Source organism: Watersipora subatra, chromosome 9, assembly GCF_963576615.1.
Source record: "Watersipora subatra chromosome 9, tzWatSuba1.1, whole genome shotgun sequence".
Lineage (NCBI taxonomy): Eukaryota > Metazoa > Bryozoa > Gymnolaemata > Cheilostomatida > Watersiporidae > Watersipora > Watersipora subatra.
This window is the reverse complement of record NC_088716.1, coordinates 41,654,056-41,680,917: the sequence shown is the minus strand read 5'-3', so window position 1 is coordinate 41,680,917 and position 26,862 is coordinate 41,654,056. Positions and strand designations below refer to the sequence as shown.

Genomic DNA, 26,862 nt, shown 5'->3' with positions numbered 1-26,862 from the left:
CATCGAGGGTCATCCCTAATGTGACAGATCTGCGCTCGCTCGGAGTACTCATTGTTGAGTGGGGTCAGAAGTATTGATTCAGTATTGATTGTCAGATCCCAGTTCTTCAGCCAGTGCTATGTTAGCTGAAGTTTCCAACCTTTGACACCCGCTGATAGTACTAGCTGATGGTAACTATCAGCAGGCGTTAAAGGTTCAGTAATGACAAGATTTGGAATTTGATATCAGTTGTATTTGTGAATTGTACTTTTGCATCAGCTGCATAGTGGAATTCAGTGTATCTATCTCATTGCTGGTACCTGTCCGCAATTGGAGGCCATCTGTCCTGCTAGCCATATTGCCTTATTTAGAATTATCCAACCACATTTCTCAATGCAAAAGGCCATTCCAATATCATCACTGAAGAGTCTTGCAAGGAAACCGATTTAAGTCTATATCTCGCTCCTTCTTGGCATACAGCTTGATGTCATTCATGTAGCAGAGAGGTTGATTTTAATGCAATGCTTGAACTAATATCCAAAGTGGGTGTCATGTTGTTCAAAGGATTGAGATACAAGTAGAGCAGTACAGGTGAAAGTGCATCACCTCGGTAGAGGCGTAATTGATGTTTACACTTTCTACCTTCCATTTGCATCTAGCTAAATATCAAATGAGTTGTTGGCATTTTGATGAATGCCACCAGTTCAGGATTGACATTCACCATCTCTGTTTCCATAGTGCGTATGTTTGCATCAATCCACATGTCATCAGCAAGATGAAAATGCAAAAGTCCGCAAGCCAAGCAAGTTTTGTTACTCGCAAATATTTATCAAACGTTTTATGCTTGCGAATGATGGAAACTGCATTTGCGAGTGATGCGCAAGAAAATGCCATGCAGTCTATTCTATTTGAAACATTTTCACACTTCAGTCATTTTCATTTCGATTTTAGCAGTTCAGAATGCGCTGCTAATGTCTCGCTGCTAATGTCTCGTTCGAATGCTGCTAAGCGTAACAAGAATGCGTCTGCTAAACTGAGAAACTGAATCGTTTGCCTTCTTCCAATCAATCCATGCAACTGCCAGATTCATGTCTCCATTCAAAGACCGTTCAATCTATCAGGAGTTGGCGTGATACCTCAAGTGTTACCGCCACTGTTACGAGTTTCTGAGCACAGTTCAAATATGGGTTACATGCTTAGTTGAAGATGATTATCAGTATTAGCTTCCAGGTGATTGATAAGCAGGTTATGGGTTAACAGTTGCAAGGATCAGCCATTAAAGATTCTCTTCACCAGTGTAGCTCATCCCTTAGTTCACCATTTTAGACGATCACCTCGCTCGATTTGGCATTTTTTACTGATATGTTATGTTATACCGTATGCTGCTTTGATTTTAGTATGCAATAAAGTTAGCATCTTCAACCAGAATGCTTGGATCATGTTTTGCTCAGGAACAGTCAGTTCAGTTGGAATATAGCGTTTATGTCATTCATTTTGACTGCCGTCCGAGACACAATATTGCGGTGTTTGCTCTTGAGCCCTTTCAAAGCTGATATTATAAGTAGCTCCCTATCATATAAATATTTTATTTTTAAGCCTCTTTTTTCCAAGGAGAAGTCAATACTTGATGCCTTGCATGTTCAACTGCTTAGAAATAGTCCTGTCTAGTTTCTCTAGAAAAAATCTGTTATTGTGGACTATGACAGCTGGAAGCCTTGAGTTTATCATACATTAATCACCATTGTGACAAGCATGTTAGACTCAACAAAGGCCTCCTGCTCGGTGGCAGAGCCGCATGGCACCATGACCATCTTCAGAATCATTTATGAAATGTTTTGATGGAAGTGGTTATACTTCTAGTCTCTCTTTTATCTTCAGCTCTGATAACAGCTACCTCCTCACAGTATTGCTTTTTGAGCTACAATTTGTTTTGTAGTCCGAGACCACCATTATAGTGCAACCCGATCTACAGTTTCCCATTCTCCCTATGTTGTTCCTTTTTTAAAGTTCTCCTCAAAAGTAGCACTTCACGAGGTCCATATTATCAGACTTAGTCTATTTCATCTTTTTTAACCAGTAGTTTACTTACTTCTGCTAGTTCATCTACAGGCAGCGCAAACCATGATTTAATGAGCGGCATTTGGGCTGGAAAAGCCATGTTTGTTTCTGCTTGTTTGCTGGGTAACATACCTGTATATGTAAATATATATGCGTTGTATATGTACGGACCTTATAAAAATATATAGTTGAGAACCTTAGGACTACTAATCGGGGCTACTACCAACTGGGCGATCCCCATACAGTAGACCCTCCAACAACGTAGGAGATCTATTCCAGAAACGTTTATGTCATAGAGATTTTACATTATACAAAAAGTAATATACCTAAATAACCTAACCTGTTTCAAAATAGTCCCAAACTCACCATCTGGCTCTTCAAATAGGCCAAAACCAAACATAATTTTTTAATTTATTGACAGTGCACTAACTGTGGCATTATTGGTTTGTATTGACTACTTTTCTCTTTTTTTATCCCTTTCATTTGGTTTAGAGTTCATGATTATGGCAATTTTATGTTAAGCTAAGGGCAGTCCACGCATAGCAAGATCTATGGTAGAAAGAAAAGAATAAAAAAATATTGTATATGTCTACAATAAAGTAAATCAAAAATATATAGTTACTATCACCACAAGAGTGGTGTCTGTATGTCTGTCTGTCCATTCTTTTTTTCCGAAGTCGAGGTTAGAATAAAAGATTTATTTCAATGAGACTCCAATTCATGACATTCAGATTGGTAGACCAATGCTAAGACCTACAACAATCGGCCACCTTTACATATTTCTTAATAATTGTGCAGATACCGGTGTACCGATAATTTGCTTTATCGGTACACCTGACGATCTCTCGTGGCACGCTAGACTGCCTGGGTACTAGTTATGTATAGGGGTATCTCTATTATATATTAGTACCATCACCAGTGTGGTGAGGGGTCGTAAGGGATCGTGAGAGAACCAAGCACAGGGGCATCTCTATTATATATGTTTTCTCTCCTAAGTGTGGCAAAAGAGATACAGATATTTCAAGGCCAACTGTGGGACTCTCACTATTCAAATCAAATTTGAGAAGTTGTACCAACTTGATCATTTACGTTATATGAAAATCTTACGTAAAGAAAGCAAAAACTTTACATAAATTCTTGGCGTTGAGTGGAAATTATGCTACGCTGATATACATGTATATAAACATATACATGTATATATATAAATATAGAGTGATTGCTCTGTTGGTAGAATTCCCCGTTTTGTTATCATAAGACCTAATTTAACTGTATAAATATGTATATACACTACATGCAATCAAATTATTGCTTGCTCTTAATAAGACAGCATATACAGTGTGTCAGAGAAATATTTGTTCATACAATGGTATTCTGCCTCGCTAATTTCTTAGTTTCTTCATGGCGGACTTCAGAAATAAATAGCAAAACTCTGTTGAAGAAAACTGCCAATATGGGTTGGTCTTTCCTAGTCTTTGTAATAGCTTGTGTTGAAGGTCAACTGGCAGCACAAGTTTTTATTGCATTAACTCTAGCAGATAGCATTATAGGTTGGTGTTTGAATAATATATTCGTGTAATCTATACCAAATACCAGATTTTATCAACATTTCTAAGTCATAAAAATGTACAGAAAGATTTGTAACCTTTGGAAAAATATCGACTACAAACAGATGTAATGCTAAATTATTATGCTGAAATTGCTCATTTTTTAACTAGATCCAAAAACTGTCTTTTCAAAATCTTTGTTTTTGAAAGCAGAGCTTGCATTAATATTTTTTTAAACAGATGACTTCAGAAGAGTTAATTTTACAGACATTTTTGAAAATTTTCTATTTGTGTGAAGGAAGAATTTCTTGCTAGCGCAGTTCATAAGTCGAATGGTTTAATTCTATAAACACCATATGAATGTTAATGCATTATGTATGAATATGTCGCAGTGTGTTTTGGTTTTTTGGAATCTGCTCCAACCTTGTGTTATAATTATCTGCCATGTTGGGTAACAAAAATTGGTAGCTTGACAATTAGCTATGGGAAATATATTAGAATGGCGGCCAACAGAAGCGCTTTTGTCTTGTGTTCACTCATTGGCTGATCATGGGCATTGATATTATAGGTCTGTGCTTTGCCAAAAAAATGACCTTATCTTACAGCTTCGAGCTTGCTTCACAATGTTTTCGTTTACAAAACTGGTTTTTGTTTTTCAAGCATCAAAATCATTGCCAAAAAACTAAATATGATTATATTGGTGCAAATACATGTGGATGTAATTTTAAAATGCTGTATGTTAGCCTCAAGGTGCATGAAACAAAATTGGTAAAAAAAACTTTCCGACTTAACATTCGTCATTACCTAAACGCACATATGGCAATCAGGTTAGAGATGATGAATATTATAATAAAAGCTCAAAAATGACAAGAAACTTTTTTTGACAGGAAACTTTCTCCAAAATATAACTTGATGGATGTAACAAGCTCGGTAAACTTCACGTAACATTTTGTATGCAAGTTGGAAGATTCATTTAATACACACAAAAGCAGATGTTTGAATCAATTGCTATTTTTCTGACAATAATCAAGCTTCCTGTTTGTAATTTTGGTTGCATGAAAGGTTTTCAGCGCGTAAACCACTGTGGTATAAAAATCATCTAATATCAAGCATGTGAATGTGGCAATAAGTTATACAGCATCTCTGTTTTCATCACATTTTAATGGACAAAAATTGCTTAGTCTGTCATGTAATTCTGTGATTCACAAACAGCAACGAAATGGGTGCAATTGCCAATCAGATTTTTTTATTTCAGTTGTTTTAAACTTTAAAATAGTTTCCATAATATCTTAAATTTATCGATAAACATGATTCATTGTATTTGTCATTGTTGCAACCTAAAACTGCCTGTTCTAAGTTTTCTGACATTGCGTACTTACTTTACTTATAATTAAAAAAAATGTAGGTAAAATTTCATAGCCAAATGTTTTGGAAAATGTACCATATTGGCCTTTACTATATGAGTTGTTTTTTTCTTTTGGTCCGATACCTTTATGACATGCTCTGCTTCTTGTGAGAAACAATTTTTTAGACAGCCCTGGCCTTCTGGTACGCTCCACAATAGTCATACTGCTAGTTGGCAATGGATTGTGAGAAGAAAATTGTTCACTGTTGCTCTTTTGTTTAGAAAGCAGTTTTGATAGGAACAAAATTGTGAAAGTAATGACATTGCAGGGTTGCAATGTAGAACAGACCAACTCTTATTGGGCATTGCCAAGTCAGATGCTCCTGGCTGCTGCTAGTTTGTACATGGCCTGTATTACAGTAAATATGCAATAAATGAAATAGTTAAATCGCTGTACATTACATTAAAATATCTCATTGAACATGTTTCTTTTGTTGTATAACGTGAGAAACAGTTTTCTTCACTGGGTGCTTATCTTGATTGAAACATAAGGTTGCTTAAGCTCTAGCCGTCCCCGGTAAAATCTGACCACAGACGCATTTTTCATGACAAGATTATATTAATGTTTATTCACCATTGTAAATGGTTATAAAAGTAGTTGCTAACCTAATCATTATTGCAAGAGTTGGTTAGACTGAAATAATCTAATCATTATTGCAAGAGTTGGTGCGACTGAAATAATCTAATCATTATTGCAAGAGTTGGTGCGACTGAAATAATCTAATCATTATTGCAAGAGTTGGTTCGACTGAAATAATCTAATCATTATTGCAAGAGTTGGTGCGACTGAAATAATCTAATCATTTATGCAAGAGTTGGTTCGACTGAAATATCCTAATCATTATTGCAAGAGTTGGTTCGACTGAAATATCCTAATCATTATTGCAAGAGTTGGTTAGACTGAAATAACCTAATCATTATTGCAAGAGTTGGTTAGACTGAAACAACCTAATCATTATTGCAAGAGTTGGTTAGACTGAAATAATCTAATCATTATTGCAAGAGTTGGTGCGACTGAAATAATCTAATCATTATTGCAAGAGTTGGTGCGACTGAAATAATCTAATCATTATTGCAAGAGTTGGTTCGACTGAAATAATCTAATCATTATTGCAAGAGTTGGTTAGACTGAAATAACCTAATCATTATTGCAAGAGTTGGTTAGACTGAAACAACCTAATCATTATTGCAAGAGTTGGTTAGACTGAAATAATCTAATCATTATTGCAAGAGTTGGTGCGACTGAAATAATCTAATCATTATTGCAAGAGTTGGTGCGACTGAAATAATCTAATCATTTATGCAAGAGTTGGTGCGACTGAAATAATCTAATCATTATTGCAAGAGTTGGTTCGACTGAAATAATCTAATCATTATTGCAAGAGTTGGTGCGACTGAAATAATCTAATCATTTATGCAAGAGTTGGTTCGACTGAAATATCCTAATCATTATTGCAAGAGTTGGTTCGACTGAAATATCCTAATCATTATTGCAAGAGTTGGTTCGACTGAAACAACCTAATCATTATTGCAAGAGTTGGTTAGACTGAAATAATTGTAAATTAGCTAAGTTGGGAGATCTTTTTATATTAATACTAAAAACGAGCTTAGTAAGAAAATAATAATCTGTCATTTTTTTCAATTATCACTACCAGATGGGGGCAGGGTGTAAAAAATACCAAACTGGTATCAGTATAACATGAAGCCTTTCCTGATACACAGCGAACACATAAATCAAAATTTTCTTCTTCGCTACTAAGACTGTGATAAACTGGGACATCTAAAAAATGTCTAACATGCGCATATAATCAATTGCGTAAGCAAACAAAGAAACACAGATAGATGTCAGTTCAAAAATATTTTAAGCTGTATTTTACATGTTAACCTTTTGATGTAAAAGACACATCGGATGCTTCAATCTTTTTAAAAGCGTTTCAACATTTAAATTGTGACTGAGCTTTACTGCCCTTACATGACAAAAAGACTTTTGAGTTATCTAGTCAATCACAAAAATTATATATATATATATATATATATATATATATATATGACACTCATAATGTGGAGCTAATTACTAGTGTTAAATATTAAAATGTGTGTCAATGGTAAAGCCTGGATATTTTGCTAGCTGATTAGCCTACAGGTACAGTCATTATAAATGATTTTATTCGCAATACATTACTATTTCATCCTTTTTCTGTCTGAGGCAGTTGGAGAAACGAGTTCATGATAGTCTAGTACATATTACAACTTGAAACCTTATCATTAAGATTGTCGTGGGGATGTTTTGATCACTCTTAAAATTTTGGATCGCCGGTGCTAACCGATCAAGTTTAAATAGTCAGTTTTGGTCAGCCTAAGAAAAATGGCTGTACTTACGTTCTGCTACGATGGATCATGGGACTCTTTTAATACACTTAATTAGTCTGAGTGATTATTGGTGCACTCAAACCGATTAGCTGACATCTGCCGTTCAGCCTGTTAAGCTGGCGAGCATTATTTGTCTCTGCTGGAGGCTCACTAACTTGACAATTATCAAACAGTGATGAGATGACAGACTTGAAGGTGCCAATATTCAACGTGTATGAGATTTATGATTTACAGACAAATAGACAATATATTCAATATATGTATTCAGTGTTTGTATGTTTTTACTTCCACTTCATAGTTTTAAAATTAAATGTTTGTAGGCACTATACAAAAAAGTCCCATTTAAACTCTGCTTACATGTTCAAATAAAAGTTACCTAGACAACTGTACATATTGTTAAGCTAAAAATAATATAATACAACAAAATGTGTTTTTCAGATATAGACATTGGAGTAGTTTTTAAAAACTTGAACATGTGGATTAATAGGAATAGAAAAATATCACACAGATAAGAACTCAAAGATGGTAATAATTTAAAGCTTATTGCAGCCAGCAATAAGAAAGGTCAAATCCACTAGTGCTTCTCCAACTAATTCAAATTAGTTGGTTGCCTGGGCTGGTGAGCTGTATGCGACGTTGTGATGGCTAAAGACTCTGTTCATTTTTTGCAATTGGAGCATTTTGCTTGGTTTTACTTTTTCAGTTTCCTATTGAACTTTTTGTTCTTTCGTATAAAAACTTTATAAATGAAAAATATAGATAAAACAAAATAACATGATGAAATGCTTTTTTAAGTTTTTTTTTAAACGGGATTTTAACAACCGCTGTCAAAAGCTTGGTTGCATTATCTAGAAGTTGTGGAAGTGGTATTTATTTAGCATAATCCATGATAAGCTGTCTAGTTCAGGTTCTGTGGTTATATGACATTACGACGTTTTTCAAGTTGCTGCATAAATTATTATTAAATAAGCAGTTTTACAAGGCATTGACCTGACAAGGTTTGCAAATCTATTTATGATTGAAAGATATTGAATATGTCATTTTAAGGTTAACCAAATAGGCAAGGAGTGGCAAGCAATTGGCAATTCGAAAAGAGAGCTGAGAAAGTTTTTATTTTTTTCTAGGCCTTTCAGCTGACAAATTGTGTAAAATGATGACAATTCACTTTGATCTGATTGTACGCAAGGTGTTTAGCTTGAACCAATAATATAACATTAACAAGCTGTACCATAAAAATTTTAAAAACTGTTCTGCAATAACCTTTTTCATACTGTAACATATATGGCAAAATATTCATAGATTTGCCGTATTTAATCTGCCCTTTATGCGATAGCGTATTCAACTGCTTGCTGTTAACTACTTGGTCTACCTACTACTTACGAAATATTTCTATTGATCATAAATTAGCAAAATCTATTTTTTCATAATTCTAGTTCACCTAGGAATTAGATACGGTGTTGTTTTGAGGATATTTAACCAAGTTCTCCAGAACTTTTAGTAGTATTTCACAGAAAATATTAATATTATATAAATTTTGGTTTATACATCTTAGCAATTTAGAAAATCATAATTTCGTTTTTATGTACTTAATGGCAGCAGATCGTGTATTGTGTGTTAAATATTTAGTACAAAGTATTTGAACGAAATGAAAATACATAATTATCATAAATTGTATCATGAAAATACACTGGCGTCTGCTGATTGTCATGTTGGTCCACCAAGTTTAAAACAACAAATTATACAGAAAAAACTCATTCAAGTTTATGTCTGTGCCAAAGCCAATTATAGATTTGCCTTCCTAACTCTACAGTTGAAACAATGGGATATTGAATTGCTGCGGATTACTCATATTAATGGCTGTTTACCCAAGATTTCATCAATACATACAAAGGAATGAATATAAAAAATGGAAGCTGTTTTTATTGTTTTAGTATATTTGAAAATGAGACATGCGCCTTTTTCGGAGTATATAAATAAATTTTTAAAAATTTTGCCAACTGTCAAGTTAACACAATAGCTGTGTAAGATTATTTAGACAGCTGCACACAATAGACTTAAGTTGTTTAGCGATATTTATCTAAAGAATTAATCAGAATGGCAACTAACCGATAATTATATCAGTAATAAGATTTGTCTTATGGACAAACATTAGGGTATCATAAAAAGTTTCCTCATAGCCTCAGACAACAAGAGACTAGGCTAGCAGTGTCCAGAGGTAGTCCGTTACATAACCACCACGGCAAGACTTAACATTTGTAATTTACCTGCATTACTGCTCACGCTCAATCGTTTTGAATGATTATTGACGCACGAGGAAATTATTCGTAGTCAAAGTAAAGCTGCCTAACTTGTATCCTAAATTATCAAAGAGAGAAGAGTTCATATGCGGGTATCTGTGAATTGGTCAATCCAAATATGTAAACTCGATCGATTGATTCTTCATTTGATCAAATTTCTTCTGCGCACAAATGCTCCGAGGCAAGGAGCCAGTGGGTTCAAACTCATTTGGTCTTGCTCATTTTCCTTGAAAGCGATCTGGCCTCCAGGAGATACATCCTTTGTTAATTATGTATGCTATTTTTATTACTAAGAGTAGCATCTGCTCTTCATAAAGAACTATAAAACCAGGTAAAGGCTTGTTAACTAACGAGGTGTGATGTTGTCACCTCTACTAAAGGCCAAGATGTGAGATCCTTGAACCAGCGATGAGCGTTCTAATTTTACTAAAGATTTTACAAAGTGCAACACCGACAATTTCCATTCCAAATTGAATTAGGTTTTTATAAAATGCCTTTCTTTGGCTCCCATGTTTTTGTGTTATTATTGTTAATGAAATCGACAATAATCTTTGTGGAATGAGCAGGCATTAGCATTGAATTTGTTCACCAGCTCTGTGAGAATGCAGTGTTGTATGAATATTTCTGCATACCAAACACTGATGCCAGCCAATAACAATCCTAACTAGCAAGTCTCGCGAATTGTCAATCAACTTTCTAAACCAACAGCTTTCTGAATGATAAGACCTTGCAACGCAGTGTACAAAATCAGTTATGTATTAGTGTCCTCTGAAAAGCACAGGAGTGAGATTTCAAAAGAGTATACTGAGAAAAAAGTTATAATTTAACAGTATGCCATGGACATTTAAATATTAGGAGCCTGACAAGCTTCGCCATCAGGTTGGAAGCTTTTTATTGCTTCCGTCAGAAGTGTGTTAATGCTAACATGAGCTGTCAAGTGTTGAAAAAAAAGTTCCTCAACCATTTTTCCATTGATTCCATATAGCATGGGCAAGTAAAGTAGGAGATCACTGTAGCGCTGCGCACCACCTCTTTCAGAACTGATTGTATATGATTGCAACTCCCTCATCCAAGTCTTTCTATGCTGAGCTATTTGGTCCGCATCAATGTATCTCTGGTTTTCTGCTACAATAGTAAAAAGTTATTAGAACCTATGAACTTGAAAATAAATATCAGTTGAATTACATGTCATTTATCTAAAGGTCAAGGAATGCCCAAAATGCTAAAATATATAAAATTACCAAACTATAGATATTGTAGCTGGGAGTGCTCATTTATATATGCTTTACGTTGGATAGGTTTTTTAACTACTTGCAGTATTATCTATGAAGCGATAGTAGACACACGCACACCAAGAAAAACTGTTACTGGGATGACCAACATAACATATACGTTTTGGGGCAATGACTCTGGGGCTGATGTGAGCAAAGGAGTTTTGTATATTCATGCCTACCAGTTTGTCATGGCTGACTAGCTGATCATCAGGTAGTCATGGTTGACTAGCTGATCATCAGGTAGTCATGGTTGACCAGCTGATCATCAGGTACTCATGGTTGACTAGCTGGTCATCAGGTAGTCCTGGTTGACTAGCTGATCATCAGGTAGTCACGGTTGACTAGCAGATCATCAGGTAGTCACGGTTGACCAGCTGATCATCAGGTAGTCATGGTTGACCAGCTGATCATCAGGTACTCATGGTTGACTAGCTGGTCATCAGGTAGTCATGGTTGACCAGCTGATCATCAGGTAGTCATGGTTGACCAGCTGATCATCAGGTACTCATGGTTGACTAGCTGGTCATCAGGTAGTCATGGTTGACTAGCTGATCATCAGGTAGTCATGGTTGACTAGCTGGTCATCAGGTAGTCATGGTTGACTAGCTGATCATCAGGTAGTCATGGTTGACTAGCTGGTCATCAGGTAGTCATGGTTGACTAGCTGATCATCAGGTAGTCATGGTTGACCAGCTGATCATCAGTTTGTCATGGCTGACCAGCTGATCATCAGGTAGTCATGGTTGACCAGCTGATCATCAGGTAGTCATGGTTGACTAGCTGATTATCGGAGAGTAGGTTTAAAATTGATTCTGTAACCTACCAAAAGCAAGTAGTTTTATTTATAATAAAATACTTCAAAGATGTAAATGTGTGATGTTCAATAGAGGAGCTTCTTTTTATAATCAGGAAAGATCATCAAACCTTTTGATGCTTCTTTTCAGCTTGGCAAAAGCTATGCACAATATTTGTTTTTAGTTTATATGAAGTAGTTTAAAGTGAGTTTTAAACCTTCACAAAAAGAAACAAGTTTCTTCTTGTGAAGGTTTTTTATCAATTAGACGTCTAATATATGAGTTAGTTCAGTTTGATTCAAAACGTTTTTCATGAGTTTTTCGAAGATAAACCTTAAATCTTTTGCTGCTGGATAGCATCAAAAACAAAATCACAAATAAGTTGAACTACTGTAAGTAAATATGATAACTCATTGCGTACCACAAGCCATGGGGTGCGGTTCGGCACAGCATTTGCGTATGGCCAAGAGTGAAATGGCATGGCTTTAGTGGGTTTCATACAAAACCGTTTCTGATTAGTGCATAGTTAACTAATCAGCCTATCGTGTCTGCACTTAAATGAAAGGAAACAATCATCTGCCTGCGGTGAGCCAATAAAAGCCTGTTTGCAGCTCCACGCTGAGCTGATGCTTTGCAAAAACATAAAATTTTTTTGCATTTATCATCGCAATTACCAACCATGTCACGGTAATACAGACAGACTCAAAAACAAGTGTCCAACCTCATTCTGCTATACATTTTTAGACTTTTTCATGTGATTATCTGATGTAAAATTTTATGCTAATTAATTTGGTATCAAAGCCTTTTACATAGGCTTTGTATTTCAAAAGTTAAAAGAATTTGTATGCGCCATTGTCAAATATTATGTTTTGCACAATATTTAATTATATTATGTCCCAGTAAAAAAATAATTGAATTGCGAAAGAATGAAGATGCCTCAACATTAATTTATGATTTTATCGCCTGCCATATTTTATATATACGTATATTAGTGAAGGCGGTAACCAAAACAGAGCATTTCTAAAAAGAAATGTTTGACAGACAAATTTGCTTCAATTCAGCTTCGTTGTAACTAGAAAATATTATTATTTATTTGTTATATCTGAGATCTTCGTATGACTAAATATCGTTAGCGGTTAGCTCTAACCAAAAACTAGTTTGATTTACTATGATGAGTTTTTTGTATTTATAATCACCATGTGTTCGGTTTATTGACCCTCTGGCTGTACGATTTCCTATTCGCTCTGAAATACTGTGTCTCGAATAGTTGGCCTCTATTGTATACTAATGCATGTAGTTGAATGGGGCTTGTGATCATGCATTTATGTGAAACTCACTGGTATGGAAGAGGGTGATGAAGAACAATTGCCTCAGTTCCTCCTTGTCAATTTTCAAAGACTCATATCGTTGGATGAATGCTGCCACAGCTACAAAATGTGTAACTATTATACACAGTACATCCTTGCAAGAACTATAAGTACGAGCAGTAAGTACTTGTAGTAAGTTCGAGTAGTAAGTACGAGTAGTAAGTATGAGTAGTAGGTACTAGTAGTAAGTACTAGTAGTAAGTACAAGTAGTAAGTACAAGTAGTAAGTACAAGTAGTAAGTACTAGTAGTAAGTACGAGTAGTAAGTACGAGTAGTAGGTACTAGTAGTAAGTACTAGTAGTAAGTACAAGTAGTAAGTACTAGTAGTAAGTACGAGTAGTAAGTACTAGTAGTAAGTACTAGTAGTAAGTAATAGTAGTAAGTACAAGTAGTAGGTACTAGTAGTAAGTACTAGTAGTAAGTACAAGTAGTAAGTACTAGTAGTAAGTATGAGTAGTAAGTACTTGTAGTAAGTTCGAGTAGTAAGTACGAGTAGTAAGTACGAGTAGTAAGTACTAGTAGTAAGTACTAGTAGTAAGTACTAGTAGTAAGTACTAATAGTAAGTACTAATAGTAAGTACTAGTAGTAAGTATGAGTAGTAAGTACTAGTAGTAAGTACGAGTAGTTAGTACTAGTAGTAAGTACAAGTAGTAAGTACTAGTAGTAAGTACTAGTAGTAAGTACTAATAGTAAGTACTAATAGTAAGTACTAATAGTAAGTACTAATAGTAAGTACTAGTAGTAAGTATGAGTAGTAAGTACTAGTAGTAAGTACTAGTAGTAAAAAAGAAAGATATCAATAAATCAGAAAGGTTTTCATATTTTGGTGAGTTCAATATTCCATTTTATTCTTATTTGTTTTATGAGCTTCGATAGTAAAATTAGGTTGACTACTAAAAATATTATTTTTGCTAACTTAAAATATATATTACTAGCAGCAAGCCTGGCCATGCATGAATTTTTTTGACTTGCAATTAGATTGCCAGCAGGTGGATGTTTAAAGGGCTGGTTCTCAGGAACCAAACGGAGTTTTGAAACCAAATACCGGTAGTTTTAGCAGCCTGTCGGAATGCATGGAGCACGTGAGTGTAAATTATGGATAAAACCGGAGTAAAAATGTGGAAACGCATAGCCTTTACGCAGGCTAATAGACAGACACACAATGACAAACTCAGATTTATCAATATAAATGACAACAAAATGAATGACGATGTGACAGCTGTTTCACTGCCTATATGATATGACACAAGTATAAATATCTATAGAATACAAAAACTGTCCAAAAGCAGAAGCAAAAATAAGAGCTACGAAACACCATTAATAGTATCAGCTTCGCAACGAACACTTTGTGAAACCCTCTAAGACCATCTGACACAAGTGAGATCTTTTGTCCTTCACATTTGTAGAAATCAATTTTCATTTTTGTAATACAAATTGGATCTTATTTAATATTTTCAAATATAATGCTAGTCTACGTATGTTGTGGCCTATATATGTAAATCATAGGTCACATGATTCGTTATGATTAAACAATCTGTGTTACTGAGAACGCTAACACAAAATGCTCTTCAATAACAACTCATATGTTATGATTAATACTGAAGCATAACCTTGTATACGCAAGCAAGCCCCTGATCCTAGACCGTATAACAACGTTCAACCAACCACGAATCGACTTAAAAGAGCACAATTCTTTTGAACTAAATTTCCGATTAAAGCTCCAAGCTTGTAGAACTCAATAGAAAAAAACCGAAATAAAATCTTGTAAATGATTTTTTTCACACTCTTTCAAAAATGTGATGTTTAAAGGTAATTAAAGAAGCATAACGGTTGATGTAAACAGAGCCTGATATATATAGAGCCTGATGTCTATATTTGTGCATAAAAACAAACAGTTTCAGCTTAAAGCTCTTATTGCTGAGAAAAAGCTTTTTAGTTTCCTTTTAGTTAGCTTGACTAGTTGTTATCTTCATTACTAAGAATTTCAATCAGTATGTCATAAAAAACTAATGTTCTGATGGCAGCAATTTATCATTTTTTTACCGGTTGTCGAAGCATTCCAAATTTCAACACCTTTTCCATAACTAATTGTCTAATCAACTCGAAACTTGTGAATTATGCTGACAAACAAAACTAGTGGTGTGTCAACAGCCATTTTTTTCATTCAAATAGAAGTGTCATTAGTTTTTTTGGTCATTGTCAAATTTTGCTACAAGCTTTTTTGCTATATCTGCAAAGCTAATAGCCAAATAGCTAAATTTAATGTTAAATATAAATATATAATTGTTTAATAATGTGTTTAAACACGTTTCAATGGTTTAAATGTATCACACATGGTATCAATGTTTAGTTTCTGTGATGAAAATAGGAACTCTAGAGTTATGGCCTACTAGCCATAACTCTAGAACACATTACATTTTACCAATACTGCCATACCTACAGTTTTAACTAACGCTAAAGTCCCAAGCCATTAAGTTCATTCTGAAAGTTTCACCTGTTCGATATTCATTCTGCCGTTGTTCTTTAGATTCTGTGATAGTATTTTACAAAAAAGGTTACCATTTGTTAAAGGAGCGCAAAGGAAACCACTTGTTTCATTGAAAATTACACCGTCTATACATCTTACTAACCTAGAAAATAATAGCTGTTATTTTTGCATAATGTAGGTTGAATGTTTGGTGCAAAATACTAAAACAAAATAAAAAAAGTTCAACTACCATAAACTGTAACATGAAACTAAATGGGTTCATCAAATTCAAAAGAAATTTGCCCTAAGGAGTAATGAAAAAAATATAACTGTTAATTTTATACTTAGCTCCAAGAACTAATCATAGATTTGTCTTCCTTGGTTTGTCGTTTGTTTGACAAGCTGTTGAAATGCTGAGCACTGGTTATTTTACTTGTCGATTACACTATACCTCATATATTTGGATAAAGCAAACAACAAACCAGTTTTTTGATATTTTAGTAGAACTAAAAGTGAAACATCTGGCATGTGATGTTTTTTTTAAATATTTGGGGTAAATAAGTTTGGTTAAAACAGAATAAAAATTTTAAAAATATTAATTAAACTTTGCTGATTGTCAAGTTATCGCAATAGCAATGTAAGATTGTTCATAATAAACGCACGTAATAGGAATGTATTTCAGAAGCATTGGGCTGAATGACATGTTAGTATCTTAACCCTTTCACTGCCGTAGACACATTTTTGCGACTTTCCCAGCAATTGCGTAGTAACTTAATTTTATTATTCGTTGACAACATAACCAACAATCTTTAGGACTTTTATGGTGTTGACAGTGTTGTCCGAAGATTTCTCTATAAAACTAGCCTAAAATCACGAAACAATTTTAAATTTTGGTTTGGGAATTTTCAACTTGAAAACGAAAATTTTTTCTTTCTGATATTCGAACTATTTAGTGTTATTATGGCTTTCGTAAGTACCTCCCGAGTTAGAAAACAGATAATTACTTATATTGATGACATTATAACTGATTCAGATTTTCGTGATTACACAGATAATTAAAATAGAGGCCCTGACTCTGATGATGGTGAAAGTAATAGCTGTGTAGAGTAAGGAACATTGTAGAGGATCGTTGTGATCGTAGCTTCACACAGCTTTAGCAATGCACAAAGTTTAGATACATGGAATTTTTTGGCATAGCACTATTTGTTAACATGTTGGCAAAATAAAATATATAACAAAAATGTTTTCGATAGAGGTTGAAGTTAAAAAACATTGTATACATATCATGAAGCAACATCGGCAAAATAGCTGGCAGTAGGCCGATAGCTAAATTTGTACATGGATGGCAGTGAAAGGGTTAAGCAAAGTTTTTCAACACCTTCAGACAAGAGAAATCACAACAGAAATAATGCTTTGCACAGTTGTGGCAAGTATTTTAGTCAGTAGAATTGATGGCCGACTACATAATTATAACGACACAACGATACGTTTTCCGTTGACACCATTGTACGCAAGCGTTGAACAGCAGTCCTGAATTGTTTCATGAGGCGATAGCGCGTAATACAAGCAAAATTTATGGACGCTAGCCAACTGGTTCCATTTTGTTTGATCCTGCTTGTTCACCTCCCTTTGAAATCGATGTGGTCTCCAGGCAATAATGCCTGTCAATTATGTATGTTATTGCCAAAGGGTTTGCTGTGCAGTCGTGCACTAGCCTGGCTCACCCAAGGGAGCTTGTCATATAACAGCAGCATATGAAGCATCCAGGCCCATCAGGTTTGATCTATGCTAAGATCTACTTGATACTGCATTCCATCTATATTATGACCTCTTTTCAAAACAAACTAATGTATTTAAACCAGTTATTAACAGCTTTGGCTCTTTAAATTTTTTACAACTTTTAATATTATATTTTAGAGTAATTATAATAGAACATATCATGCATAGGAGTCTGAAGGTAGTAGCTCGTCAAGATGAAGTTTGAATTCTCTTAGAATCTTAGCAAGAATTATGTACTATAATTATATTATAATATGATGCACTTACAGATAGTTTTACATTTAACATATTATTTGTGGAGTATCATGCAGACACTTTAAAGCACACATAACCAGAAGTGTTCAGACACATAAAGCTAATCCATCCAGTCAATCATCACTTCCTGTGATTAATAAATAATCTCTGTAAATTTCGAGCTATCATCAAGAGATGTTGGTCTGATGACGGAAGAACTGTGTTTGTTTATACCAAAGAATTGATCAGCCGACCAGTTAGGGAAGAGAAGATTGTAAACGTTCCTGGCGACTTGTAGTTTTTTGTTAGCGATTTGAATAGAGGCAACCAGCAGTTTGTGACGAACGGATGAGGTGAAGGACTGTGTCAAGAGCAAAGCTCGGGGAACGAAAATGATAAATGGTTTCCAGGCAGTGTCAATTGTCCAAATGTAAACTAGAAATTGCCCTGTCATACAGCCCACGACCAAAGTGATATTGGAAAAAAGAAAGTGTACTGCTGGTTGAGAAATGCAATATTAGCAGTCAAATGACACTGCAATGCAATAGGAGAACTGCAATGGAGCTGTAATGTACTGGGTGTTATTATGTACAACAAACAGCAATAATTAAAGGAAAAGATTATATGTTTATATCTCTCCCCTGCAATAGGAGAAATGCAATATTAGAAGTAAAATGGCAAGCTGCTGTGTAATATACACAGTATGAAAGTTGGTTGCGTTGAATGTAGAATGGTTTTGACAGTATCTGTAACAAACAGCAAGCATTAGCATTCACGTGTGTCTGGAAGTTTTTTGCAAACTAGAGCAAAATAAAGAAATGGATCATGTCACAGAAACCATGGTTAAAAGTCGGGTGTGTGAGATTTAGAGTTATCCACACTAGCGGAAGGGGAAAATTCTCAGCTATTTTGCAAAAGAAATTTGATTCTAGCTTAATTACAGCAGATTTTATAGTCAATAAACTGAATACATGTTTACCATTAGTGTGAAAACCTAGTTCTGAAAAAATTGGTGTTAAAGTTTGAAAAATTAAAACCAATGCACAATTTTGTTTACATTTCAAAACGTAATAGCAGCCAATATCAAGAAGTTGTGATATTTATCTAGATTTCTGTATTTATATCCAAAAAATTATGCTGAATTTAAAAATCTAAACAGATGTTAGCTGGTTGTCATAGAAATAGATGTATATCTATAAAAAATGTAGGCCTATTAATTTTGCAGATATTAAAAATGGCGTGGCAACACCTTGATATTGGGCAAAGCCGTAGTATCATCAACAAAATCTTTAGAAAAATAATAATAGTAACATATTGCACACCATCGGTCACTATATACTTCGATCTTGTAAATTCGAATGATTATTCTTATAACTAAATTTTATAATAATCTTATAAAATCGAATAATTATTTTCTTATAATTAAGTATTGTAATAATCTTATAAGAATCGTTAAAAAAATATTATCGTCATTTCCTTTACAATATCAAAGTACTCATTATAAGTGTCCAAAATGTCAGAGTTACCTTTAAAATCGGCAAAAAAGAAACAATCGCTTTTCAGTACTTCTACGTTTATTACAGAAACCTTCTGCAATTGGACAATGCCATAGACTGGTGAAATGTGCACGTTTTTCTCATGAAATGCACACGACGTTATGGTTCTACCATCTGTCGCACGGCTTTGTGGGCGTTTTGTTGGTCGGTCTTAATTTTAATTAAAAAAGCTTGTCAAGTTTAAATGGCAATTTTAGGCCAAATTAACCTTTCTATTTATGTATAATCCGATCAGATGGGTAAGTTTTGGGATATTGTCTACACTTTTCAAAGACTTGGTAACATATTTAAATAGGTTTATATGTGTTTTGTATTATTATTATACTTGAACGACTTCACCCAAAAATGGTTAAATTTTTTGATGGGATTTCAGCACAAGGGTTGGGGACGGCCGTTAATGAGTAATTTTCGTGAGTTGTTTGCACATATGCATTTATCATAAATCTCCCAAACACTCGCTTTGCTCGTGGGATGATTTAAATCATGTTTGATTTACGGAAAAGTCGGTGGCAAATTTTTCCGTAATTACTTACCAAAGCAATCCGACTTTTACGAGAGGATGTTTATTTTCTATTAAACATCAACACCTAACTGATGAAATTAATTGTATAAAAACCTTTAAATATTTTTTGCTTTTTAATAGCTAGAAGCAGTTTGAATATGATCCCGAAAATTGCTAGTAAAAAATATTTGTAACTATTTTAAAGTGAATTCCACAGAAATTGTCTTCTCCTTTTAACTTCTAGACTGTTGCGATGATACTTACTGGTGTTCAACTGAACTGCCTTTGTTAGGATAATTCTATGGAAACTTGTTGTTGTGTTTATACTGGTTCATGTGTTTACCCATTCAAACGGGTATGTAAATGATTTATAATGAATTTTTGAGAATTTAAGAAAGCAAATACTTTGTGTTTTCAAATACATTTTAACCGTTTCATTACCGTACTGTCTGCATTTCATAGAAGCTAACAAGACTACCATCAGCATCGATGAGAAGGATCTGCAGCAAGTTTCTAGTAATATGGTACTAGTAAATAGTACATTTTTCAATACTGTTGTTGAAGGATCGTAAGAATGTTTGCCTTGTAACATGAGCCATGAACGATTTTCCAAAAGATATTGTTTATGCAGATTTTTACATCGCTATATTTTTCTTAAAGAAAAAACACTATAAGTCTATAATAAAAACAACCAAGTAAAAAATACTTTATGTTCATGCTGTAAATTGAATTGTAGAGATAAAGATTTTAACGTATATAATTTATTTAATTCACATATTATTGCCTAAACAATGGCATGTGTAGCTAAGCTTTCAGCCTGTTGAAATTCAAATGGTACATGAACAGTTGTTCCAGGGCCCAATCAAGGGCCAGAGTGACATGAGTCACTTGATTGGTAACGGTGTGAGAAACCACTTCTGATCTGATGCCACCTTCTGACTTGAACCCAAATGAGTGTGCCTCTAATAGGCCAACATTAAATGGTTGTTAGTGTACATGTATAAGGCAGCCTTGGCGATGACTGTGTGCCGATGACCGCCGCGTGCCATTTCCGTTCGCGATCATAAACGAAGGACAAAATTCTCGAGAGACGAAAGAAATAGCGAAAATAACGATGCAATTTTATTACACTACAAAACCCGTGAAGGTATACTTGACCAGCTATACCTAACATTTACAATAGCTCTATGTCCTTCACATGGTATGAGTAAAATTTATTTACTCATTCCATCATACAATTTCATCATGCTAATGATGGCACCATAAATCACCCGTGTTACATACTACAAATTTTTGTCGTAGTTTTCATCTTAAATGTAAATGGTTTCAAACATCGCATATTAAATTCTTCGAAGCGATTCAAACCTGCCGATTCAAGGAGGGTATTTTTGAAAGCACAGTATCAACAAAGAAGTACTGCATATCATGTAAACATCACTATTCGTATTATTTCACAAGTCTTTGCGATCAGAGGTTGGATTTTCATCGTCTTCATTAGTGACGTCCTTACAGCATCCCTACGCAGCTCTGTTTTCAACGCACGTGTTTTAAAAATATTTTAAAACACATTTATTTAAAAATGTCAAAACATAAATATTTATAAATTTTAAACGACGATATTTTAAATTGTCAAAACGTGTGAGAAAATTTTCCTTCACAGTCGGAGTTATTTTCTAAAATGGTGAACGCTCTGTTCTCAGGCGAGTTAGTTATCACAATAGTCGACCTACTGGTTGCATTAAACAGTTTTTAAAAAATAGATGGCCGAAGAGAAAAGAATATGGCTGTGATTTAACCTTGACATTAGACGAATGTTAATAGTGTTAGTCGTGATATAAAGCGCGACAGTTAAAAGCGCAACAGGCTAATATGGAAAACGCCTAGTTGTGTGAAAATTTCTTCGTAGCATGCAAACTCGTCAGCTCCAAACAATTGGAGTTGTGCGACCACTCCTGCGTATCATGTAAATACGCCTTCCTCCTCATTCCTACGATCGAACCCACGACGTTGAAACTCAAACATTCGCAGCGCAGGGGCGGAGCTACTGTGGTGCATATGGTGCAAATGCACCACAATAAATATGGCAAAAGATTAAAAAAAGAAGATTTAAAATCCATCAAGAATTGAGTAAATTACAATTCATTTCACTGAGAACTTGCTTTGGGAGGAAATGAACAAAAACGGCCTAGTAGAGCTTGTTATAACGAATCAGTTTTAATAACATTGACCTGGATTTGTTTTGCTTATAAACAAATGAGAGTGGTCCCAATAAACATCCCCAATTGAGCCACAACCTTTTCGAAAGAAGTACTACAAGCAATTCTAAAAGCAAAATGTCTCAAAAGAAAGGTCAAGAACGAACTTTGGATCATTTCTTTCAACGACAAAACAACAACTCACAAAAGTATGCCCTAATATGTTTGTTTTATAATAGCATCGTTATATAGCTAATACAGTGCACCCCCGAGATACGATGTTAATTCGTTCCAGGGTTGGCATCGTATGGTGAAAAATTCGTATATCGGGGTATATAGACCATTGTAATTAAACAATGCAAACACTCCCTGGTGAAAATCGTCAAATTTTTTTCATAAAAATGTGTACATATTGACAATTAGCAACAAAATAGTATGTTAACTTTAGTAATTATAGTTACCTACAGAAACTGTATTGTATTTAGTGTATTTTAATGGTTATGATCTGCAATAAAACGCAAAATTATAATGTGTGTACCAAATGCATAACGTACGGTAAGGAGTTCTTGCCTTCAAAAGGTACGCATAACATAAACTTTGAATTCACTTCAAGTAAGTTTAGCTTGCTAAACCTACACTTGAAACTAAGTTTTAGTATGTATCAACTTTTTATCACGAAATTTTATCCTTCAGCAGTTCATATCTTCACTTTCACTATAAACTTTAGCCTATCTGTTTGAAACCTTTTTCAACCTAAATCAATAAGGCCGAGCGATGCAGTTATAGAAAGCGGCCCCTCGCACACTTGACCATTTAATGGCTACCGAAAAGAAAAATAAAATTTTATTTTCTATACAGGACGTACATACCTTTGGAGTAACGTGGCTTTAGCTGGTACATGTAGCGAGTAAAGCAGAGATGAGGCAAAAGCGTATCAATGCTAATTATGGTGCTGTGCACTTGAAAATAAATTTAAAACGTAATGAATTGGAATTTTTTAGTAGGCTAAAAGAAGTTGTCCATTCCTGTCCAATTCTTCTACCTTTTCTACGAAAAAAATTGATGGTGCAATGCAGAAAATTTCTAGCTAGCGCTTGTAAAAGGATCCAGAGAATGTGGTACAGTAGTTTGTCTTGTATGAAATGTGCAAAAGAATCAATGTAACTATACATACAAAGTTTGTACGTATTTATACCCTAGGGGGGACAGGGCTTTAGCAAGTTTCAGAAAGTAATGTGGATGCTTCAACTATCCTGAGTAGCTAGTTATATGAGTTACATACATACATACGATGAATTGTATTCACGTAGTAGATAACAAGCCCATATGCAAAGACATGGTTAAACAAGAGAATAAAACATAAAACCAAAAGGAAACAAATAAAATGACTAAAATATGAAAAACATGCCACACAAGAGATAAATAATATATATTATACATGCATTGTTTTAATGTACCAGTCCACATCAGTAAATTAAACACTCAAAATATTTCTGCGAATGTGGGGTTTTCCGTATCTTCTACATCCTTGCCTTTACTAAATGGTTGCTCCTTTTGAATGCTGATCGCGTGCATGACCTAGCTCATTCAAATCTTCTGTCGGAAGCTCTTTCTTGTGCTTGCTTTAATGGAGTTCTTGTTTTAATAATAATTGCAAATGCTGATTGGTTGCGATCATATTCCTTGACAATGTCAATAATACGGGTCCCTTCTTATTTACGACATCCAACTTCGTTGACATAGAAATCAATTTTCCTTCGTTTTGTAACGTTTGGATCGGTCTCAGATTCCATAGATAACGAATTAAATGTAGATACTTGTAGTTATATACGTATGCTGACTTGAAAGTTTATAGCAAAAGCTATAATAACGCTACAAATGAATATTTGCTCTCGCTTGTGCATTTTACACGAAATTTTCCACGCGGATATGAGAGAAGTCGATCATCGTGTCTCTTCTAAACGTTCTAAGAATGTTTTCGGCAAACTATATTTCGGTGTCTTTTTTATTTCGACGTGTGTTATGAGCACACCGACGGCCAAATTTTAACTCGGGCGAAACTTTTCTCAAATTCGTATGGTGAAATAAAATTCGTATAGCGAGGTGAAGATATCACGATGTTTGACTTCGTAAGGTGAAAAAATCGTATATCAGGGTAATCGTATCTCGAGGGTGCACTGTACTACGAAACATTTTTAGGGTAGTTTGCAGAAATGATGGCTAATTTCTGCACAGCCAAACCAAATGGCTGTTGAGGTTTTGTGATTGATTTTGTCTTGGTTTTTATTTACTGCATAAATGTCTGTTAACTTTCTGTTTACATGTAATCTCGATATACATAGTATAAGGAACATTATAAAACACCAATTTAATTAATCATGTCTAATGTCAATTTTTACCTCTAAACTTGTTGTTTGCTGCAAATAAATGATTAGACTCTTTTGGGCTCAAACACACCTCTCCTTCATTCTAAGATGCCTAAATTTCAAAAGGTTCCGCTAGTGCGAGGCCAGGTAAGGGGGTCGCCCCGCGCACCCCCTTCCTCTCTAGATATATTACACAAATTTTGCACCACACACTTTTTTCCTAGATTCGCCTGTAGTGTGTATCACTAGTGATTGAAATGTATGCCTACTTACAGCGGACAAAGGCCATGGAAGGGTGGTTAAGCTGTGGCTGGTGTATTTGATGACTAGATGATTCCCCTGGGCAGTGAGGCGTGCAGGAGAGAGATCTCACTTGGAATGCGAATTTATTATCTGCGAAAATCCAGAGAAGGAGCCGGTGCCAGCAGTTCACCACCAAGCGTATTTTGTCTGGCTCTTGAATGCTGTGAAACTGCTTCAGTGCAAATATCTTGTTTATCATCTACAACACGATCACTATGTTTCGGTGATATGCATGATGTGCATTTGGAGTTGCGGCAAGTTGAGTTAGCGCCTGGAGTGTCTACACTTAATTGATAAGTGTTTCAATAGATACTCAACAATTAATTAGACGTTTCAACTTGGACATAGAAAGATGCCATTTAATCATTGAAAGACTAGACTGCATCACTATTTATTGACCCCACAGGTCAATAAATAGCACGCACTCTGTCAAGCTTAGCAGCATTTCGAATACATATATGGACAATCTTTATTGTGGTAATCGATAGTCATAATTTACAACATGTTTTCCACAAGGTACCACAGTAAGTAAACTAACTAAAAAAACAGAGTACAAAATAAAAAAGCTAATGAATGGTCTAATTAATATAACAATGTTGGAACTGAACGCATAAAATATGTAAAAAGCAAGCTTTAGGATTGATATGAGTATAATTGTATTAACAAAAAGTGTACAAATAAAAGTTTTGTGAAAATAGTTAGGTATATCTATGACAACAAATTGCTAATTATGAAAACAACGTATAAAATAGAAACGTTAAAATAGGTAAGGCTAGATGGTGAATGGTATTATTAGTCAGAGGATAGTAGGTTAAGTTTGAGGTTTGTTTTGCAGAGGATTGCAGAAGAAGAGTTCTTAAATGAGTGCAGAGGTAATAAAATGAATTTAGCAGGTTACTGTTGAGTTTGTTGTGGTTTATGGCAGTAGATAATTTAAATCTGGTCCAGGTTTTGTGACCGTGGTTTACGGTTTGAAAGCTATAGCTGAGATATTTAGGGTAGTTATTGTGGAGTATTGAATGAGCAGTGAGGCAGGTAAAGTACTGTGATAGCTTAGGTAAGGGAAGAACACCAGTAGAGCTTGTTAGTAAATTGGTAGGTGGTAAGCGATGGTTCTGATGGGGGTATGTTTAGGTCTTTGCATATAAGTTTCAAAGCTTTTTTGTAACATAAATGGTGTGTTGGTATATTTTACAGGTGTTGTAGGGTGGAACACATGCAGGTCATATATTAGATAGGAATGGATAAAATTATAGTAATATAGTCTGACAGTATCAAAGTTCATAAGATGACGAATGTTATAAAATGAACGTAGGTTAGATGATATTTTATTTGAAATGAATGAGAGTCGTCTAGCCATGATAAAGAGTCGCTGATGATAAAGCCAAGTAGTTTAGAAGTAGATTGTCTTGCTAGAGTACTGTCGAATATAGAAATTGTCAGAGGGAAATTCAATAGTGGATTTACTAAGATATAGTGAGACTTTGAGATGTTAAAAGACATTTGATTTGTCACACACCATTGTTGGATAAGTGTTAAGTCTGCATTTATTTTAGATTGAAGGCATGAAGGGTCAGTTTCGGGTATAGAGAGTGAGGTATCATCAGCATAAACATGAGGTGTGCTGTGGGTGTGCTGTGTGTATTTAAGTAAATCGTTTATAAAAATTTGAAACAGTGTGGGTTCAAGAATTAAACCATGTGGAACGCCAGTAGCTATAGAAAGCAGGTAAACAGGTTGCGAGTTCACGAATTGAGGGAGATGTATTATATGATGATAGTTACAAAAGTTGTGTATCTCTAAGGATCACATTCCATATTATTTTCATTTGCCAGTCGTGTTGCGTGATCTCTATTTCCACAATCGTCAAGTTTTTAACTTTGAGTTTAAAAAATTAGCCTTTCACATATATTTTGCAACTTTGTTCTGAAACATTGATGAAGAACAAAAAAAAACTATTAGTTTTAGTGCATGGCATGGATTAATTTTCAAAGATGTACGTGATATTTATACAATGTGAGCTTTCAGTGGCTAATATAGCATGAGTTATTAACATGACAAGGGACAGGTGTTAAGCAGGTGTTGAGCAAAGCAATTCTAGTCGCGGGTTCCTCTCTAGGGAAAATCGCAATGCGAGTTGGCAAGCGCTTCGGCCATTAGCAACTGTATTTTGTAAGACCCAATATTTTTTTACGTTGGCCAATAGAATTCCTAATAATACATACAGCACCTACAGTAATAGTAACAATGCATCAATATTGGAATTTGCATGTTTTTAATATTGAGCAATAAATGGTAAAGACAAAACAGTTGTCGACTGATATTATTTTTCACTTCAATAAATCATTTTAATCAACATAATTCTCATTA

At 34.7% G+C, this 26,862-nt stretch overlaps 1 protein-coding gene across 5 annotated transcripts in view; it reads right to left on the bottom strand.

Annotated features, from left to right (window-relative positions):
• Nucleotides 1–10,388: 10,388 nt before the first annotated feature.
• LOC137404436 (orphan steroid hormone receptor 2-like) overlaps nt 10,389–26,862 on the bottom strand; it is a 40,592-nt gene continuing 24,118 nt past the window's right edge. For all 5 annotated transcript variants that reach the window (XM_068090637.1, XM_068090638.1, XM_068090636.1 and 2 more), the window contains exons 3-5: nt 24,463–24,691; nt 13,059–13,148; nt 10,389–10,778 (exon numbers count right to left, since the gene is read on the bottom strand). In XM_068090637.1, coding sequence (XP_067946738.1) covers nt 10,498–10,778; nt 13,059–13,148; nt 24,463–24,691 — 600 coding nt within the window. In that variant the 3' untranslated portion in view covers nt 10,389–10,497. The remainder of the gene's footprint in view (nt 10,779–13,058; nt 13,149–24,462; nt 24,692–26,862) is intronic.